Raw genomic sequence first — 22,111 nt, 5'->3', positions numbered from 1 at the left:
TATGTTTTAAGGTTATTCCTTTGCCCTTTTCAGAATAAATGCATTGGATTAATATCACTGCACTTGTTAAGATCATAAATGAGCTTGGAGGTAAAAGCAAAGATTTAATTGAGCGGGCTGTTTTGGTCCTCGGCATACTGTATATCATGTCCAAGTTGAAAGAGTCTGCTAGCGACTCTTCAGAGCTTGTGACATAGGTTGGCTCCCCAAACCATTCCTGTCCCTTTAAGGGCTATCTAACACTAAGATTTGTGGTTGTTGTTCATATGATACTTCCTGTACACCTGTTACCAGAATTTTATATGTGCTTGACTATCTGATTTAGCTTTCTCTGTGCAGTATTCTATCCACTTTTATTGCCTGGCTTCCGGTTTGTGCTCTTTTTGCACTTTCATTTTGTGCCTTCCCTTATCTATGCTTCCTGTGCATGGTGAAGGCACTAGAGCTGGTCAGAGAGCTTCAGTACAGACGGTAACAGACTTGAACCACCTAACATTCACTTCTTGTGATATTGGACAATTAAATGCAGACCTAGAAACGGAATCAGGTTTTATAAGTGCTGTGCCCATGTCTTTGTGCTGCAATGGATTTTGACTATGAAAAGATTAAAGGTAAGGTACATTAATTTTTACTTCTTGGTGGAGGCACTGAAGATTTTATTAAGATATTGCAGTTAACCACAGGGTGCTATTTCATCACATTGGTGTGCGCATATTTACGAAGCTGTAACACTCTCTGCTGTCTCATTCTTCAACCATAGCACAGCTAATTTCTGGTACTGAGTCTACATTTGTCAAAGTGCTGTATTTTCTCCAAAAAGGGAACTCAGTTTTGGTCAGCTCTTGATATCTAAGAGAAGTGCATATTTTTGGCATTGTGGGCAATATTTAGCGTGTTTGCACAAACATAGCTCTTTCTCATTTAAAAGGGATATTTTAGGGGCGAAAACAATTGAGTATTTCAGTTGATATGACTAGACTTTATTCCAAATGCCTGCTGATAAGCCAAAGAACACAACTTGGGTTGTCACTCAGCACAAGTTCATGTTTATCCTAATGTTCAAAGATTTTTGATATTGCCTTTGAGTTTTCCCTTAAATGTCCTCTATTTTTTCTTCCATTTGCTGTATAATAAAGTCTGTACCATATGTGTTTCCGTCTATTGTTGACAGTCAAATTTAGAGGTCTCAAAAACAAAAGAGCAAGAAGAATGAAGAATGAGATAAGTACAATATTAAAGAAGAAACCACGTCAATATGACCATAACTCTTACTAAAGACAGAATGGGTCAAACATGTGGACAGTAAATGCAGGAAGGTTCTTTCTGTGGAGCTTTGACTGGACAAACAGAAATATCATAGAAAATCATGATATTGGGTCGTATCTTATTCACATTCAGAAACAGCATTTACACCCAGCTGAATAGGCACCATGCTTCTGATATAGTTTCCAAGCTCTTTAAATCTGGGTCAAGGCTTAAGAATATAAGATAGATTGATAGATACTTTATTAATCCCAAGGGGGAATTCACATACTCCAGCAGCAGTTTACTGATAAAAAACAATATTAAAGAGTGATAAAAATGGAGGTATAACAGACAATAACTTTGTATAATGTTAATATTTACATCCCAATTGAGAGTTGCATAGTGTGAGGGAAGAACAATACATAATATAATACATTTGGGCTGCCAGAAGGCAATGTGTGATGGCCACAGGTCTTTTCAGGGTTTTTCAGCCTAGTGATAGACATGTCTAGTAATGGCCACCATGGTCAGATAGACAGTGAATTAAGAGACTAAGACAAGGCATCAAGTAAGGCAGCCGGTTTTGACTAGATGGGAAGTTTAAATGCAGTACCTTCATGTGCAGATGTGAAAAGCTGCCCACAAAGTCAGGTAAGTATAGGGCTATGGTTGTCTGTGGTTTGTTGTACTTATACAGACAGCTAATTAGTAGTAAATCATCCTTTGGAATGTGGCACATTACTAGGAAAGTTAGAAATGTAAAATAAACAACTTATAATAAACCCCAAATCTATGCCATTTTTAGGTGAAGCTGAAAGAAATCCTTTGTTCTGTAATATATATAAATTATATATAGTGAAGCCTGGGGCAAATACAGCCGCCCCAACCCGACACACATTTATTCTTCCTTTCCAGTTCACAGTCAAGTCATGCTTGCACAGTCTTTCTGCCTCCAGTCCTCCACATAGGCTTTGTCCTTCTTCCTCCCGATTCTGGCCTTTGAAGACTGGTGGCTGATCCCTTTCTATAGGACACCCGGCAGGATGCCTATGACCTTCTTCCGACAGCACTTCCTGGTGTGGTGGAAGTGCTGCCAAACAGGGCCCAGCAAACATGTAGGTGCCCCCTGGTGGTGGCCACAGGCCCCTGCAGGGTTGAGCGTCCGTGCTCCAAACCTGTGACCCTGCTGTAAGCCAAGGAGGCTGCTTTCTATCGGTCCAGGAAAGAGAGTGTCATAAAAAATCTCTCTCCCCCAGTCATTCCATTGTCAGGTTGTCCTGGCTGGGTAAGGACCCTGGCCATCCGCAACACTATATCTTCTTATATAATATGCTGCCGTGGCTGTCCATTTGTCTGTCCAAGATTTTAAATCAGTTGTAGCTCGCAAACCATTTCACCTAATTACCTGAAATTTGGTACACATTTACTATGTGATGTCTACTATCCACTTTCGGGGTGATGATTAATCTCCAAGGTTATTCCTCTTTTTATTTTTATTTTATTGTAGAACCAACACTTGGCAGTGGCCAGCAGGGTAGCTGTGCGGTGCATGTGTACGGGCGCCGTTCTCATTCCTACCACCTTCACCATCACTTCCCCTATCTCTTCATATCTTAAATCATTCTTGAGGCAGATTGAAGACTTAAGTGCCAGCTTAAGTGAAAAATTAAAGAAAATGTACTAAGTAATTGCAACACAAACACTGACTTAATCAGTTTTAACGTGAAAAGATGCCCACGAAAGAAGAGAAGAAGCAGGCCGCTAGGGTGGAGGAAAGAAGAGCTGCTCAGGAAGCAACAAGTGCATTAATCTCTGAGCAAACAAACGCTAAATGTACAGAGAAAGAGGATGAAAACTAGGAATACTCAACTCAAGTGGATTCACTGCAGTTATCGTGCAGTCCGCCGTTACTTGTATACTGTATGTATATATATACTATATATATATATATATATATATATATATATATATATATATATATATATATATATATATATATATATATATGTGAAATTCTAAGCCTCAAAGTGCAATGATTTTGTGCAACAATTTTATGTAACGTTTTGTATCACACTTTAAATCAGGCTTATTTAAAAACTTACCTCTTTGGTATCATTCTTTTCAGAATTTATCGAACTTTAATGTGATGTTGTTAGATATTCAGATTCTTATTCTGTTTTTAAATTATAAACTAAAAAATTTCAAGAACTCGCATTCCGCAAAACAAGACTTTGTGCCAAGAGATTTAACCACACCCAGGACAAAGAGTAGGACAGCTGCTGTACAGGCTTTCAAATGTTCGAAGTGCCATGACAGATGCAGATCACGCGGCACAGAAGCAGCAGCAGCACCTGATCAAACAAAGAGGAGGTAAAAAAAACTATATTTGTTCCCCATTGTATCACCGTTTAAGAGAGGGTTTTGGAGGAGCGACTGCATCTCCTTGGGGTGCATTCAGCCCCCCTTTCACAATGCGAATGGCAGAAATGCAATGTGGTTGGCACACAGTGCTGGCTGGGGGGTTGGCTCAGCCTTATGGGAAAAGCACAGGGGAAAATATAAGAATTTCAGCGAATACCAAGTGGAGGCAAAGGAAAAACATACTATTTGTTCAAATAAACCGTGGTATAATCAACAAAAGGAAGTTGATCGAGTGACATAGCGTGTTGGAGAAACTTGAAAGCTCACTTTCACAAAATCGCAGAGTGCCAGAAATAAAAAAGAAGTCACATATCAAAGTCGCCGTGAAAAGGCGAGTTGTAGCCCACTGTCTGAGTGTCATATGAAAGCTTATTAGGGTACAGAGAAAAAAGGCACACAGTGGGGAAAAAGTACGAAATGTCAACTTCAATCTCGACATTTCCACTTCAATCACGTAGTTTATTTTGTCACTAAAGTCATCTTAAAATCGTTTAATTAACCAGTTTCTCAAATGACATCGTAATTAAAGTAGCACGTTAAATGCTTTGTTTTGTATTTGATCTTCTATGTGCTCTATGTGTGTGAATTACTACTTGCTTCTTAAACCGGCTCTCTTCCTCCAGCTGGACACAGAGTCCATGACATTCGTGATATTACAGCTCTCTGAATAACTAAAATACTGAGATGTATACGTGATATCATTTTTATGATGATAGGAGTTAAAGCACGTTATTAAACATGGCTTTCACGCCGTAGTGATTGTGTACAACCTTCGATGAAATAATTTATTGCACCAGTACTCAGGGGCGGCTCTAGGCTTATGGTGGCCCTGGGCAGAGGAAGAATCGGTGGCTCCTTTGCCCGCCAATGTAAGTAAAGTAGTTTATGCACGGTGGATGGCCACGTCCGTTGCGGACACTGCATAGCCGCCTCGTGCTCATGACACGCATTTAACTTTTGGCGAAATTTGTCGCTGTGTTTTTAGCTGTTGTTATTTTCTCTTTCTGTTTTATATTCAAAATATATTGGCGTAGCCGCCACTGCAGTCCTTGCTTTTCTTTCCCCAAATACCCAATCAGAATTGGGGAGCGCCGATTCTTCAAAACGTTTAAGGAACATTGAAATATCTTCGTAGTACACATTTAATTATTCTGTCCTTCACGACACTCCCAGTGAAGAATATAGATTATTTAAATGAAATTAAAGTTTTATGTGTATAATTTAACAAACATATTTTGCTGCATTTCACCTTAAAAATGATATCGTCATCATATGTAAATACACGCTTTATAAAGTGACTCAGGTTGTGAGATATTATAACTGTAGTGCAAGTTTACAGTGGGGTGATTGTACTTACAAGTACAAACAGTTCTACAAGGAGCAATTGATTGAGTGCGTTTATAGTTCTTGGGATGAAACTGTTTCTGAACTGCGAGTTTCGTACAGAAAAGGCTTTGAAACGTTTTGCCGTGGCTGAGAGAGTGTGTACTTGAAGCTGTATACCGATAATTCTCTTTCCGATCAGCTGCTGCTGTGATTCACACTCAGATACAGTGATATAAATACTCCGAGTGGTGCAGTGAGAGTAATATGAAAAAAGATGATCCACTGTGACAACCCTTAAAGGGAACAGCTGAAAGAAGAAGGTGCAGTTAGAGTAACAACGCTAAAGCAGTTATGGTATTTAGAATACTATGGCTATTCCCTGGACCATTATATTGTTACAAGTTAATTACAATCAGAAACGTTACACTAATAAACAATATGAAGTTAGTTTCAGTGTATTTATAAAGCCGCGTCAGGAAAATAAGGTGTAACCACACAGTAACAGTAGCACTGCTTTGACGCTGGGTGCCGCCAGTCTGCAAAACCGAGCGGAGAACTTGCGTACGACAAGGTATGAGGTACCGTGGAAAAGTGCGTGGCTTTACGCCAAGTGTAGGTTTTATACATCGCGATTTGAACGTGGAAAAGTTCTTACGCAACATTTCTGTGCGTACGCACCGTTTATACATGAGGCCCCAGGAGAACTTTTATGAAACTGTCTCTACTGTACTGATTAATTGGTCACTTCCACTTGGGTTTGCGGCTTTGCTCATACCTGCAGAGAACAAGATACTACATTTTCTATAAAAATAATGAACAGGAGAAGAGATTAAATACATCCTAAACTTTCCTAGGGAGTTAGAAGAGTGTAATGAAATTTTCAAAAACTGAAACACATTTTCTTGTTCTCACCCACTGAGTCTGTCAGCCTAAGGCATTGTTCCTTGCCTCTGGACTTTCAGAAGAGTCAAATTAGTGAAGACATCCTAGTAATTTCCAGTGTTTTCAGCATTTGTGGTCTGAACTTACCCAAACCTTCAGCCTTTGTACTGCAACACAGAAACAATAATGGACCCAAAATCACCTAATGTTTCTAGTACTACCTCCTCTGAGAAGATTGCATAAGCTTGGATTAAAATAATGCTAACACCTGTAAACAATATCCCAAGTTGAAGTTGAAGTCAACTTTTTTCCACACTTGCTGAAAACAATCTGGGAAATGTCCCAACTGCCTTTTCTGTGTTGTACAATGGTTTCCATAGCCTCTTTGAGGCTGTCTGAAATGTATTCTCCATGACCTCACACTGTTTCACCGGTTGCCCTTTTCACCTGCTAGTAGATCATTATCAGATTTTGAGGTACTTGACAGTTTACCTTACCACTTGTGTGTGCTATCAGGTCATGACAGACATTAGCTACTTGGACTACAGCTTCTGCAACTATCTCTAGTAGTGAGATCTTTAACACATACATTTAGGCCCCATATCCATGAGCGCCCCTGAGATTATTAGAAGCTGTTTAATTTAGTAAGATACTGTAGTAATTTTACATGCTTAATTTAATTTTCTCAGTTAATGCATTGATTGATTGTATGTGTTTATACATCATGTATCCTTTTCATTAGATGCTGGCACAAAGAAAGAAACATGATTATTGCAAGATTTGGAGGAAAGGTTTTGATTTCAATCTTTTTGGAAACATTCAGTACTGCTGGTTAACATCCAGATAATTTCTATTCTTTAGCATACAGAATCTTAGTGACCAGACATTTTGTCTTAACAATGTGCATATATCTGGAATGGACAGGAGCCCTGTTTAGAGTGGGTTATTGCCTTGCACCCAGAGCTTCTTGGACAGAGGTAGGGTTAGATAGGCAGTGGCCCCCTGTGATCTGTACTAAGCATATTCAAAACAATAAATGAATGTGTGCCTGTTGATAAGCTGCTTGTGCACATGCTTTACAATTAGCATAACGCAACACCCTTAAATGTCATACTGTATAAGAGTGCATATTTGCACGCCTCCACAGCAGGAATGCTAATGTTATATTGGCAGATGTTGGCGAGCAAAGCTGCAGGAACTGATGCTTAAAAAATACACAGGAAAAAATGAAAGGTCAGAATTGAAGCACCTCACTCCACCGTAGGACATGAAAGTTTTGAAATATCTGTGTTTTGGACCCACACATTTGAAATGTTATTCAATTAGCACTATTAGGGTTATTTTTTTATTATTTTGACTTTGTGTTTAACACGTCCATTTCCAGTACATTGTTCATGTCTATTGTGTTTTGCCTTGTATTTTTGAATTCTGTACCTGCTAGTTCCATTGCTAGACCATGGGAAGCTAGTACAATGCAGGAAACAGCCATGATTGAAGCGTCAGTCCACCACACATCACAAATGTCTTTAGGATTTGGAAATAAAATCACAGGCACCCTCAGAAAAACCCTGCAGACATGGGGAGAAAATGATAATCACTTAGACATAAACAAACAGCGGGATATGAGTGAAGGAGTTATAAGTCAACAGTAATTGCTACACCACTGTCTGTCCCTAATTTGATTATTAGGCATACATTATGATATTTAAGTGTGTACTAAACAAGGTGCACATTAAAGTGTCATTTAGAGACAATGGTTAACCTAGCAACATGTCTTTGGACTTTAAACCCTCTTGGACAACAGATACAGACAGAGGTTCAGCTAGTAAAGCTATAGAATGTGATCATGAGCCATTCTGAAAAAAAAGGCTTTGTTTAAAACTGGATATGAAACAAATTTATAATATATTATTGTGGAATAACACACCCTTGATTCACTTTTACGTTAAATTAAAGTGGTTTTCACTTCTCTGAACTGTTTTTTCATACCATTTTAGTTCAGTGACAGAGGTTTACTTCAATTACTTTCAGAGAGGCCGTCACTTTTACCTTCTCCTTGTGTTTTTTCTTTAATGTATCTGTTTGTTGAAGCAAACTAAACAGGTTGTAGGGAGCTGAATTATATCTTGGTTGCACTGTTCATTTGGTAGTCTGATTTAAATCTGTTTATGAAATGCCATGTAATTTTCTATACCCACTTAATCCTGAGCAGGATTACAGGTCAGGGCTGGAGCCAACCCAGCAAGAATAGGGTGCAAAGAAGGAAAAACCCCAGGACAAGACACCAGCCCATTGCAGTGTTTATGAAACATCTTACCAAAAGACTCTGTTTCAAGAACAACAACAACATTTATTTATATAGCACATTTTCATACAAATAATGTAGCTCAAAGTGCTTTACATGATGAAGAAAGAGAAAAAAGATAAAGTAAGAATTAAAATCAGAGAACAATAATTAACATAGAATAAAAGTAAGGTCCAATGGCCAGGGAGGACAGAAAAAACAAACAAAAAAAACAAAACAAAACACAGATGGCTGGAGAAAATAAAAAAATCGGCAGGGGTTCCAGGCCATGAGACCACCCAGCCCCCTCTAGGCGTGTGAAGTGTAGAGAACTTAACCTCTTACTGATGTTTTATGCTGTGCTTCTAAAATTTTATTCAGCAAAGGACAAACCTAAATTTCATTGGTAACACTTTAGTTTAGGTACTGCAAAAATGCATCTGTTCCTCATTTACTCTTATGTAACAAGACCTGAACAAAGGCTACTTTGGAGTTAATGACAATTACAAAACATCAGTAGAGTGGCTTTTCATCTGTACATTGTGGCATTTGATATGCTAGTAAAATGATATATAGGAATATGAAGGATTCACAGGTCTCAGAATGAAGTATGCAATATCAAGTTAAGAGTATTAAGACACTTCAGACCATTGCAAAGTGAAGATATTTTAGTAGGCCACATTGCGCATATTAATAACCACTTTACTGATGCTTTGAAGTGTCATTTACACCAGAAGAAGCCTTTAAGGTCTTTTTACATAAAAGTGAGTAATAGATGCATTTTTTGCAGTACCTAAACTAAAGTGTTATCATTTAATAAAATATTATTTATTTTTTCACCATCTTTCCAATATCCTTAGACATCATTCATTCATCTATTCATTTTTTTTCTGAGTGCCCCTTATTTACTACAGATGTTGATAATACTAAATATAATAATGCTAAGAAGCCATCTTATTCCTCTTCTTTCTCATCATCTTTTCCCAGTTCTGTGTGGGATCAATTTAACTTTTATCACTATTTACAAGTTCTCATGGTTCCTGTTTTCATCCACCCTATACTGAATTCCTTGGGTATACTATTTTTTTGTAAAATTAAAAACAAAAATTGTGGACATTGTTTATTTTTACTGAAGGTTTTGAATCATGGAGATTCTACTTTCACTTTATTCTACTTTCAATTTTTTGACAACATCTTGATTTTAGCAGTTGCTGTCATTCTGTGGTGCCATTGCTATGACAGGGTGACCCGTTGTTAGAGGGTGTTGCCATATTTCACACTGGTTGCTTACTGTTTAAGTTTGTGGATACTCTCGTGGCAGTCCGTGTAAGTGCTACTATTTATATTATTTTTTGCTTAAGGCGTTTGACATTCAATTTTGTCTCTCAAATTGGCTGCATCACAAGATAATAGGTCTTTCTGGTTATGAAGTCCTCCTAAGTGTTTGGGTTTACGATTCAAAATTGAGTGCCATTATGAACAAAGCTGCACATCCTCCCTCTGACACACTAACACTGGAGACTTTCAGCCAACAAATTATTCAGCAGAAGTGTGTCAAGAAACTCTACTGGGACTCCATTATACCAACAACAATAAGTCTGCATAATGCCTCTCTGTGACCATGACGTTTCTTTCTCTTTCTGTTTAATTTTCTTGCTTCTTAGTCATTGTGGTGTGTGTTCAGACCAAAGTGTGTGTGTGTATATATATATATATGTTGTTTCCTGACTTGCACATGTTACTGCCAGAAAGTGCACTGACCTCAGTAACCCTAAACTGAATTCAGTGTTCTCATTAATTAATAAACTGAGAATTGTGTCCTTAAAAATATACATTTCATATTGGTGATAATTAATTATTTGTACTTGAATTGGTGCAGTTAACTTCCACCTATAAATTATAAATTGAAATCTCAGATTAGTCTTTGTCTGTGTGTTCACCCTGCATTCTTGTAGATTTTTTTCAGATGTTTGTGTATTTTTTTCCCAATTGCAAACAATGTGTTTTAGGTTTAATGGCTTTAAATTGGGCAATACAAGTATGTACTTTTGTTGTAGCGCCCAGTCAAGGATTGTGAATTTCCCCTTGGGATTAATAAAGTATCTATCTATCTATCTATCTATCTATCTATCTATCTATCTATCTATCTATCTATCTATCTATCTATCTATCTATCTATCTATCTATCTATCTATCTATCTATCTATCTAGCTATCTAGCTATCTATCTATCTCTATTTTATACTGCCTTTCATATCTATCTATCTATCTATCTATCTATCTATCTATCTATCTATCTATCTATCTATCTATTAGTTCCTACCTGGCACACCCAGTGCTGTACATATATACTTAAGCTCTCATCTACTGTATGTTGGAATATGTAGGTGGAAAAAAATAGATGGATGGAAATGTTTAACAAAGTCTTAAATGATTTTGTAACAATACAGTTTAGCAGAGTAAGTGTACCCCCACCTACTGCATTTACAGTAATTGTTCTTAAATATAGGATACATGTAATCCAGAACCATTTTAATATCTTGTGTAGTTCATAAGAAATTCTTATAATAAGATGAATCATGTTGTTTGTGTAAAAAGTGCTATTAGTCATAGATTACACCTAAATGTTAAATGAGGCCAATTTGGTGTAAAATCTGAACTATAATGCTTTATGTTGGTACAGTCATAAGATATGCTGCTTCACATCCCCATTGTTCTGGATTCAGTGTCTAGCCCAGACATTCCCCACATGAAATGTGCAGATTTTCCACACGTTCATAAAAAATGTGCATGCTGGATTAATTAGTGACATTAAATTGTTTGAGTCTGTCCTGCTGTTGCTGTGGACATGGAATCCTGTAATAGAGAATAGAGGAAGAATATTCAGGTAATTAATGAATAGATGGGTGTGGGTTATAGGCAACATTTTGGTCTTCACATACTTCAGTATTTTTCTCATGCCATGCTGGTATCAGCACAAAATGTGAACCGTGACACATGTAAACTGTGATTTTTATATTTTTGTGTTTTCAGTTGTATTTAGACCTGTTGGCTTGTGTTGGCTGACTGAGTTAGGATATTAAACAAAGACAATGTAGATGACTACATCCATAATTTTCAATTAGCTAGTCAGGTACACTCATTGATGTCTGTGAGCACTGGCAGTTGGATATTGAGAGCAAAGTCTGGGTGCAGGAAGACAGCCAAACGATGATCACATTATTTGTATTGCTGAAGTGTGTTTTTCTGTATTTTGTTATGGAATGCAAAGTCTGTATAACTTGTTGTGTGTTCCACAGCTATTTACGTGAAGCACACTAATCGCAATGCAAAAGTTTGTGTATATTTTGTAATGTCAAGGGTTCTAAAGGAAGAAACATTAACACCAAAAAGGGTTGGGGTTCCAAATGGAGTACCCCATGTAATGCTGACTAAAAAGGTTCAAAGAAAATAGCACATGAAGGCCAAAACAAATTAAAGTGGCCCTCAGGTTGCCAAGAACCTTCAAGGCTGGCCATGCTGAGTGCTGAATTCTGGCTGATATGGAGCAGGCCTGGAAGAAGTGGTGTTACTGGATCACTGGTTTGCTCGGGAATGAGCCTTCAAACTGTGGGTAAGAAGGAACAGATAGTAAACAACAACGCTGACTCTCTGTTCGGGGTGGTAATGTCAGAACTTGAAGGTTCCTGAAGATGGCCCCTATACACACATGCGTGACAGTAGTGCAGTGTAGTGTTCACATTAGTGTAATGAAGTTATTAGATTATGTCTATATTTATCCACACTATGTAAGGTATAAGTTTGTATTTATTTTATGTTATTACTTATGGTTTGTATTTTGCTTTATTTGATTATCCTTTGTAATTGTACTTTTTTGTAACTACTTGTAAAACACTTTGAGCTATATATCTTATATGAAAATGTGCTATAGAAAAAAATACAAATAAATATCTGTGTTAGGCTGCACAACATACTTGTATTCAAGGTCTCTGTTGGTTCGTTCTGACTGACAGCAGGGGTCGGAGGCTAGTGTCTTATCAGACCCAGAGGCCGATGGATTTGGAATCCATCCTTGCTAATAGCTGAGAAATTAGGACATCCCGCAATAACATTACATTTGGTTAGTTAGATCAGCATAGTCCTTTAAGTGCATAAGTGGGATTATGTGCTTTCAAGTGTCAAAATCAGCAATGCAATGGAAGAAAGACAGCAGTCCATTAAGCAAGAACCATGTTAGTGTAGGAATGAGACAATGAAGAGCAGTTATCAAGCCCTGCTACCAAATTGTAATTTGGGGTGCACGAGAGAGTTTTAGGTCTTCCATTCCACCGATCTGTATAGTGTATTTTACATTGATAGAAGGTAATTAAAAAATGGTGGCAGTTGTGTGTTGCAATTATGATGATTTATGTCAAAATGTTTTGTTCCACTTGTTCCAAAATGGTGCAATCAAAGAAAGAATACAATCAAGAAAAAAAACTGCAGGGAGGTGAAAGGTCAACCTTTTTAGTACCCTGACTGGTGGGGCTGTTCAATTGACCAGGACATGAAATCCTTCAGTAAAGTCGACGTCACATTATAAGACTTTGAGTTGTATGTTATGTCTGGTTTGCTGACTGCTGTCACTGATCTCGTCACCAGACCATGTCAGTTTACACAATTGAAAATCACTGCCCATTTAGCAACTGAGTATCACCCATCTGGCACCATCGACTCTTTCTGTGACAGCTAATAGTTTATTGACTGACCAATCTGGCACTGTATGCATTATTAATAAGTATGGAGATTTCAGTCGCAATCTTTGCCCCTTTGCTTCTTTTTTCCAATCAAATTTGGCACATAAAAAATGAGATATTAGAAAGACAAGTCTCTCTTCTGTTCGTGAGGTCCAAACCACCCATGTTCCTTATTCCCTGTTGCTGCATTATATGGTCATTCATTGACTGCGTCTCATGCACACAGAACCCATCCCTAAAGACAAAATCAGACCTATTTGATTTTATGAAAGTGAGTCACAGACTAGTTGGAGTGAGTTGCTGGGTATGTTACATTACGCTTCATGGAAGTCCGCTGCCGGCTGCTTCCAACTCGCTAAGATTGTGTAAATGAAGGCTATAACTAATAATTACTGGAAAAGTTGTGTAATATGACATGAGCTTAAGGTTTCATTTAGGGTCCCACAAGTAAAATCTACAGCAAAAATGAAACAAAGTTAACAGAATTGCCTTCTTTTTTATGAAAAGTTCTAATTACTGTCCTGTTTAATAAGAGCTGGGATCCCACCTATCTTTTAAATAAATAATGTAACAGCTTTACTGACTGGAAGCGAACAGACCTTCTCAGGTTTCACCCCTCTTTTATAATATACTGTAGACATGAGTCCAGAAGTGTTTTCACTCCAGTATTGGAACTTCAGGGGTGTGTCAGACCCTCTTCCACATCCGGTGACCTTCTCTGTCAAACCCTTCTCTTGAGACCTCCAGTCATTTGCTGCATAAAGAACAAAACATGTTTTGTCACATCTGCAATTTCTTGTTCTTTCCCTCATGGGTTTTCCCTGTGGTCCTGACTCCAAATGAAAAGCTGGACCAAAAATATGTAAAGAACACTCATGAAAGCTTACAGTGTTCAGCTAAAGATACTGGAAAAATTCCAATTGTGTTTAGTAAAGTCCATTCAGAGAATATTAACTTTAGGTTTTTCAGTCCTGCCAAAACTCTACTGCTCCCAATTGCCATGGGCAGCACACGTGGGCTGGCATCCCTGCCATGATGGGTCCAAGTTTATTACCTGGCTTGGAAGTCAGGCGAAAAGAATGGCAGGACACTTCCTGTGTTTGCTATAAGTCTGGAATGAAAAGCCAACAATTTGAGGAGTGTGTCAGCATCCCAGCAGGGGTGGCTAGGTGGCAGCATCCCTGTGTCTTGGTACCCAAATGGACCCTTAACAGGGCATGCCAGGAACTGTAGTGCCATGGAGCAACCCTCTTGGATTCCACGGGTGCTGCAAGGTGTGCTGCAGGAATTTATGATCCTGGCTTTTAGGAAGTTCTTCTTGACCTGGAAGTGCATCCAGTAGTATATATCCTAGCATTGGAAGTACATCCTTCTTCTTCTTCTTCTTCTTCTTCTTCATTCAGCTGCTCCCGTTAGGGGTTGCCACAGCGGATCATCTTCTTTCATATCTTTCTGTTCTCTGCATCTTATTCTGTTACACCCATCACCTGCATGTCCTCTCTCACCACATCCATAAACCTTCTCTTAGGCCTTCCTCTTCTCCTCTTCCCTGGCAGCTCTATCGTTAACATCCATCTCCCAGTATACTCAGCATCTCTCATCTGCACATGTCCAAACCAATCGGAAGTACACCCTGATCTTGGATAAAAGGAGTCAGGTAGAAGAAAAACAAAGCTCGCCTGCAAGAAGTGCAGGAGGAAGGAAGAAGAGAAAGAAAAACAATAGTGGTTTTGTTTGTTTTGGGATATTACGTCAAACAAAGCCTTTTAATTATAATAAACCTTGAACATGAACCGAGGACTTCTGTTTGTGCTCTTGTGTCTGGGTTTGGGGTGCTGCAGCGCTCCCCTAGTGGTCACAACTGTAAAGCTGACCTTTGTGTACTTATGTCTGATTCTTTATTTTCTTCCTTTGTTTCATCCTTCAGAAACATTCAATGCATTGTTAATTTTTTTTTGTCATTAGCTTCTTTGTAAAGCCCTATGTGATATTGTGTTACAAACGTTATTTACTAAAAACAGGCATTGACCGATTTTGCAGGGTAAAATGGGGAAAGATCTTTCAGTTAATGATGTATTCACATGTAAGAAATATGACTTCCCAGGTGGTCATTTCACAGGAACACCCTTCAACAAAAGCACTGCTGCAGGAATTGTGTGAGTTGCGCCATAATAAAGTCAATTGGACTGGAAGTCACTGTACTTCTAAGTTTTATGTCAGCCACTGGCTTATGAGGCAGCCCTGAACTTTAGTTATTCAGACGGAACAATGCAAATAATTGCACAAATTATTGCAACACAGATTTGCCACAGTCAATGATGCAAAATAAAAAATAACGAGATCAACTAGAAAAGATATTTTTGTGGTCAAACCACATTTAGGGTGACACAGAACACAGTTAATGTGTTTAGTTTGGTCTTCATTTTCATGAAAAAATTACAATTTATCATTAAATGCCTTTTACATAGGCCTAGTACTAAATCAACAGTAACGTCTCCAAAAAAAGCCAAACAGAAATTTTTGTGTTAAAGCAAAGAAATGGAAAGGCAAAATGTCATAAGTGGGATATCCTAAAACTCCCACACAATATGATAGTCTGACTGAAATACATTGAAAGTTAGCTCTGTTCATTTGCTTGCTATAAAAGATGCTATATTGAATCTTCCTGCTGGTTTAATGACCATTTTCTTGGTTCAGCCAGGTTTCTCATTTGCCCCGGAAAGGTTTGGGGGTATTGGCACAAATGGTTGGACACAAACCTCCTTTCGCCACCATTTAAAATACACGAGAGGGACTGTGTCCTTATTCTAAACCCAGGACACAGAGGTAGATGCAATATTTAATATACATTCTTAAATGTTTGCAGTATAAAATGGGGCCGGCTCTTTTCAAATAAGCCAAGGAAAAATGGACTGGTTAATCAGACTGTACACCAGAAGATATTCTATCTCTTTTGGACAACAAAGTTGTGGTTTAATGTAGTGAACAGCAACAGTTTATTCTTAGCTTATTGGTACCATTTCCGTGTATATATGGTTTCCTGTATAAACAGATACTTGCAGATACACGAAAAAGAAAAAAAGTAAGAAACCCACTATTCACTGAATTAACAGCTAAAATGCATTTTGATTAAAGTGAACTGCATTAGTAACTTCTGTTTGTATCAGGACTATGAGATTTATCTGTTTATGGCTGAAACCCTTTGAGAAAATACCCAAAACTCCACTATCATTGAATAAATGAAATGCAGCAATGCAATCTGACAGCTTGTTCAACTCTCACAGTTTGTGTAGCTCTTGTAAAACCTTTTGTTAGGATAAGTGGGCACAGTAGTTAATATTGGAGTCATCCAGGAACAATACCCAGAAAGCATGTTAAATCATACTTCTATTTATTATGCATTCATTTTCTAGCTGACATTTTGTTCCAAAACATTTTATATGTCAAAAATGTAAGTTTAATGATTTGCATTTTTTTCCCAACTGAATAACTAACATTCAAGAATGCACCATAAGTGGGTGGCTGACATAAAACCAGAAGCACAGTGATATAGTCCAATAGACTACCGTCAAAGAGGGTCAATGAGCAAATGGAATCTAACCAAATTGCACACCTTTGTGAGTTAAGCTGAAGTTGTGCATAATGAAACAGAAAGGCATTTTTTCTTCCATTTTAGTCAACTCCCCTTTGACAGCCATGACAACCCAAACATCAAATACCAAATGATTTATTTTTAGCTTGACAGTTGATGTACGCACATGTGTACACATGCAAGCTAAACAACCATCCTAACAAACCTACTGACGTACAGAACATGTGCTGCATGCTAAGAAAAACAAAGTGTATATATGTCTGCTTGATTTCATCCATGTGCAAGATTCAATTTGTTTGCAGCATCCGCTTCTAAAACTTACTTTTTGTTTCCGCTAAGTGGGTGTGCAGTACTTTTAACAGCTTTTTTTCCCCCATTAGAAGATTTTTTTTTCTTTGCTGCTTCTTCTTCTTCTGTACATGAGTAGCATTCAGAGTATCATAGGGGAGTAGTATTCAGAGGGGAGGGATGCAGCTGAAGGGGATTATGTTAAGTTTAAAGAGTGTGCAGGAGGCAACAGGGCTGGCAATGACAGGGGCACCTGGCAGAACAAAATGTTAAGGGTTTATGGACACCCTTACCATGTAGAATTAAAAAAAATAGTAATAGAAGGATCAGTTGCATTGTGTTAAAGCCATCGAGCAAAGGGAGTAAAGACATTGTGGAGCTCAGCCTGGACACAGACAGATGGACACGTTCATGTCACCCACAACACATTTATTCACCATTATGTACAGTGCCACACAACCCCAAAGTCCTGGCCACAATACAATGCCTTGTCTCTTCTCTTCAGGCCACCTCTTGCCTCCTCCCAGACCTCATCCTCTTCCACCCGACTCTAGCCATCACACGAAGGGAGTCGGGCCCTTTTATGATCACCCGGATGTGCTCCAGGTGTGTTCCGGCAATCTCCCACCGATACGCCCCAGTGTGGCGGAAGTGCCAGCTGCATCCCCGGAAGTACTCCGGATGTCCCTGCTCGTCTTCCCCTGGCACTTCTGGGTGTGGCGGAAGTGCTGAGGTCCAGGTCTCTAAAGGCATAGGGGCGCCCCCTGGAGGTGACCACGGGCCCCTACAGGGTTGAGCTTCAAAGCTGTGTACCCCGTGGCCTCCAAAGGTACCAGGGTGGTCGCCCCCACATAGTCTGGGGAAGGCGCAAGCCCTCCTCCGGTCCTCCTGGGCGTCCCGGCCTGCTCACCACCCCAGCAATCTCCGACAACATTTAATCAAGTACTGTGTAGCTGGTAGTGTTTGTGAAAGAATGTAAAGAAAGAGAACAAAGTTTTATTAGGTTTCAGATTGTCGGTCCAGTGTTAAAAAATTTATCAAAGCAGCTGAAAGTCCAGAAGCATCTGAAAATGATTGCACTGTAGTAAAAGTCACACAGCAGACTGCAAAAATACATGAGAATCAGTGCAGTAAAGGTCAAAGTGGGCGATAGCATTATTAACAGTTAATACAGGTGCTTAGAAGAGGTCAGCTGAGGTAATTCTTTAAATGTAAAAAGGTTAAACAGTTTCACCCAAAAATGTCATAACAAGTCCAATACAATGCTAGTGCTTAAGTACAAAGTTAATGAATTTGGTAATAAGTCCTGATAAAATCTCTCATAGGGCGGCACAGTGGTGCAGTAATAGCGCTGCTGCTTTACAGTAAGGAGTCCAGGGTTTATGTCCCGGATCCTCCCTGAGTGGAGTTTGCATGTTCTCCCCGTGTCTTCATGGGTTCCTTCTAGGTGGGCCAGTTTCCTCCCACACTCCAAAGACATGCAGGTTAGGTGGACTGGCGATACTGAATTGACCATTAGTGTGTGTGTGTGTATGTGTGCAATCGTCCTGTCCAGGGCTTGTTCCTGCTTTGCGCCCTGTGTTAACTGGGATAGGTGCCAGCACCCCTCGCGACCTTGTTCAGGACTAAGTAGGTTAGGAAATGACATGACCTGACAAAATCTCTAATGTGTTAAAACTGCTTGCCTTAATGCTACAAGTGTTAAAAATAAAACAAATGTATTGGTAGGCAACATGGTGGCGCAGTGGTAGTGCTGCGACCTCGCAGTAAGGAGATCAGGGTTCACAATTTATGTCCTCTGTGCGTAGAGTTTGCATGTTCTCTCCATATCTGTGTGGGTTTCCTCTGGGTGCCCTGGTTTCCTCCCACCATCCAAAGATATACAGAAATTGGCCACATAGTGTGTGTTTGCCATGCGATTGACTGGTGCCCTGTCCAGGGTTTGTTCCTGCCTTGCACCCTATGCTAGCTGTGATGGGCTCCAGAACCCTCCCTGACCCTGGTCTGGATTAAGTGGGTTAGAAAATGATATGACATGACAAATCCACTGGAGATACATAGAGCTGCACATAACTATAATCACTATGAGTTAGTGATCAAATGAAAAGAAGTAGCAGTTCAAGGCACAGGCTCAAATATGGAAAGCAACAGCTTATGGTGAGAGGAACTTTAAGTGATGATAAAAGTAGGGTCCCTCAGGGATAAATGCTGTGGCCACTGCTCTTTCTTAAAGTAGGTGCCAAGATGAATGGACAGGCATACCAGCCAGGTTGGTTGATGGTGCCATTACTAGCAGGGAGGCCATAGTAGATGGAAAGGGGGAAATTATCTATCCAGAACAATTCCTCCAACAGTACAATTGATGGCAGTCCTACTCTGGTATAGGTTCGGTATGGACACTTGCAGGGATCCATGGAATTTGTAGTTCTGGGGGACAACCCTGTTGGGGTCCTTAGGTGCCACCAGGGGGCACTACAGGGAGGAGAACGCTGTATAAACCAGAACTGCATCTGCCATTTAGTGTAATGGTGCCAGAAGTACTCCCGGGTCCAGCGTAAAAGAACCCGCTTGACTTCATTCAGTTAAGTCACAGTCAGTAGGCAGAAAGCTATACTCACCTGGAGGAATGGAGGGGGGTGGGATAAGACCAGTAGATTATCTGCAGTTGTAAAAGTGGATTTTTTTCATATGTCAAGATACTGTGCTTAATAAACAAAAACCTTTATTTGAACCAGGGACTGTGTTGAGTGTGTTGGTTTCTGAAGTTTGGGGCTGAGTGCCACACCCTACTGGTTACATTAGTATATTGTTTTAAATGATCTAAATAAGAATATACTAGGGGCGGCACGGTGGTGCAGTGGGTAGCGCTGCTACCTCGCAGTTAGGAGACCCAGGTTCGCTTCCCAGGTCCTCCCTGCGTGGAGTTTGCATGTTCTCCCTTTGTCTGCGTAGGTTTTCTCCGGGTATTCCGGTTTCCTTCTAGAGTCCAAAAACATGCAGGTTAGGTGCATTGGCGATCCTAATTTTCCCTAGTGTGTGCTTGGTGTCTGTGTGTGTGTGTGTGCCCTGCGGTGGGCTGGGTCCCTGCCCGAGGTTTGTTTCCTGCCTTGTGCCCTGTGTTAGCTGGGATTGGCTCCAGCAGACCCCCGTTACCCTGTGTTAGGATATAGCTGGTTGGATAATGGATGGATGGATGGAAGAATATGCTATAAATAGCATGCAGTTTATTTATATAGATATACCAAACTAGATGGATTGCCAAATTATCTAGAATCAGTCAGATTATTATGACAGAGTGGAAGAGAATTCTTGGGCAGATTTTTGGAAGAAATATGATGTAAGTAAATGAGAAGTATTACACAAAAGAAGTAGGAATGTTAGAATCCAATATACAATTCAAGGTTTGAAATTTGAAAATATCCCTGATGAGAGAGAGTTGGGAGTCTTAGTCGACTCATGATCATTAATGTCAAGTGAGGAACAACAAGTCCAAGCAGTAAATGTTGGGGTGCCAACCCGGTTGTCCCTGTTTAATTGAAGACAAACTGAATGAAAAAAGTTGCTGTGTGATGCAAAATATAAATCAAAAGAATCAAAAATAGAGAGCTGTTTAGGGCTTGGTGAAGTGTTCCTTAAGAAAGTCACAAACCAGGAGCTCCATCCTACAGTGTGCTCTGCTCACAGAGTGACTCCTCCTTCCATCAATCCCATGCTTTATAGATGGGAGATGGGAAGGGGAAAAGTCATTTGCTCTGACTGGTCATCTTCTTGGCACTGAGGAGGGAATGGAAGAGGACTTGATTAGTGCCAATGCCCCCTCTCCTCCTGGAGTGGTATTATGTGCCCAGATGAGGCCAGATGGTGATCAACTGACGCCCATGCGTGACACCATCTATGTCCATGCAATTAAGCCTGAATGACTTAGTTCAGGGACACAGAAAATATTGATCACTTCATAAATATTTCTGTATTCTGTGGGTGATTGTCCATGGCTGTTCTTAGTGGTGGAGCAATTCTGATAACTCTGGCCTGATAACTAGCAGTGGACATTCAGCTTTTTAGAATAAATAGCCATGTGAGATTGAAGAGTAACAGATCAGTGGTGGGTTTAGATGTCCAGACCTCCAGAAGAACTGTTCTGAAGAGACTGTCTGCCTACTAAGTTACTACTACACTTGGCAAATTGAGTAAGGTCCTCAGATTGCCCCTGCTGCAGTCTTTCATGGCCTCTGACTGAGTTCTAAAAAGATTAGCTCTAGGTATCTGTAGTGAAAGCTGGTTTCTCTCCTGCATCTCTGATTCCTGAGTCCTGAGTCACCTCCCCATGTAAGATGTATGGTCAACTTTTAATGCAGCCCCACTCCTGAAGAGGTGATGTTTGGTCAAGCTACAATTAGACTTTTTCTTTGTTAGGCCAGAATTATTCATTTTCCCAGACAGTAGTCCTGAATAACATACAATTATCACTTTGATAAAGATTAAAACACTCAGATAAGGTTACATTTCAGTGTGGTAAGTGGATTGGAATTTCCTTTGCAATATGGGTTTGTCATTAAAATCTTGTTTTTGAAATAACAGCACAATAACAACCAAGTGTTCCATCTTTTATGCATAGGTAACATGTTCTGTGTTTCAGATAAACTGAAAGGGTGGCTTTACCGACATAATCAAAGCAATAATCAAAAATTGGAGAAGTTCAAATTTTCCATTTTTTTTGTATCCTGTGTCATGTGATATACTTAATACATAGCATCTTGAAAATGTGTCAAAAATGTATGAACATTCTGCTCCACAATTGAATATACACTGCTACAGTGGTGGCATAAGTAAAAGCCTGCAGTGACAAATGGATGTAGGAAATATGCACACAGTGTTAAATACGCACAGCTATTTAGTTTTTCTTTGTTTCTTACATGGTCACTGTGTACAAAATGGAGAAATGTAATTTTTTCTGCATATTAAAAGTTGTTAGCTTTATGTTTTGTGCCCTGTGATGGCATGGTCCCTGCTTTTGAAGAGCGTGATCACTACGCACATCAGGTAATACTGACAGGCAGATGAGTGTTGCATTTGGCTTTTTGCAAGGTGTTATACATAATGTGGTGCTATAAAATTGCCCAGTAGGGTAACTCTTTAATTTACATGGTTTTATGTTTTATCTCCATTTGTGTATAGTGTTACTCCTCAAATTATATGGTTTTTTTTCATGGCACTATAAATTGCACCATAAGGTAATCCTTTTATTTACATGATTTTTCTTCTCTTTATGTGTTGTGTTTTTCACATTTTCTTTATTTTGTTTCAGTTTTCTTTCCAGTAACTTTTTTAGTGGGAAAAT

The 22,111-nt window shown here is 39.3% G+C and overlaps 1 protein-coding gene across 2 annotated transcripts in view; it reads left to right on the top strand.

Annotated features, from left to right (window-relative positions):
- Window positions 1-405: 405 nt before the first annotated feature.
- The window catches only part of si:ch73-109i22.2, a 57,185-nt gene continuing 35,479 nt past the window's right edge, over window positions 406-22,111 (top strand). For both annotated transcript variants that reach the window (XM_039766973.1, XM_039766964.1), the window contains exon 1: window positions 406-611. In XM_039766973.1, the coding sequence (XP_039622907.1) occupies window positions 584-611 (28 nt within the window). In that variant the 5' untranslated portion in view covers window positions 406-583. The remainder of the gene's footprint in view (window positions 612-22,111) is intronic.

The sequence above is a fragment of the Polypterus senegalus genome, chromosome 1, assembly GCF_016835505.1.
Source record: "Polypterus senegalus isolate Bchr_013 chromosome 1, ASM1683550v1, whole genome shotgun sequence".
Taxonomy (NCBI): domain Eukaryota; kingdom Metazoa; phylum Chordata; class Cladistia; order Polypteriformes; family Polypteridae; genus Polypterus; species Polypterus senegalus.
This window is presented reverse-complemented; position numbering and strand designations above follow the sequence as displayed.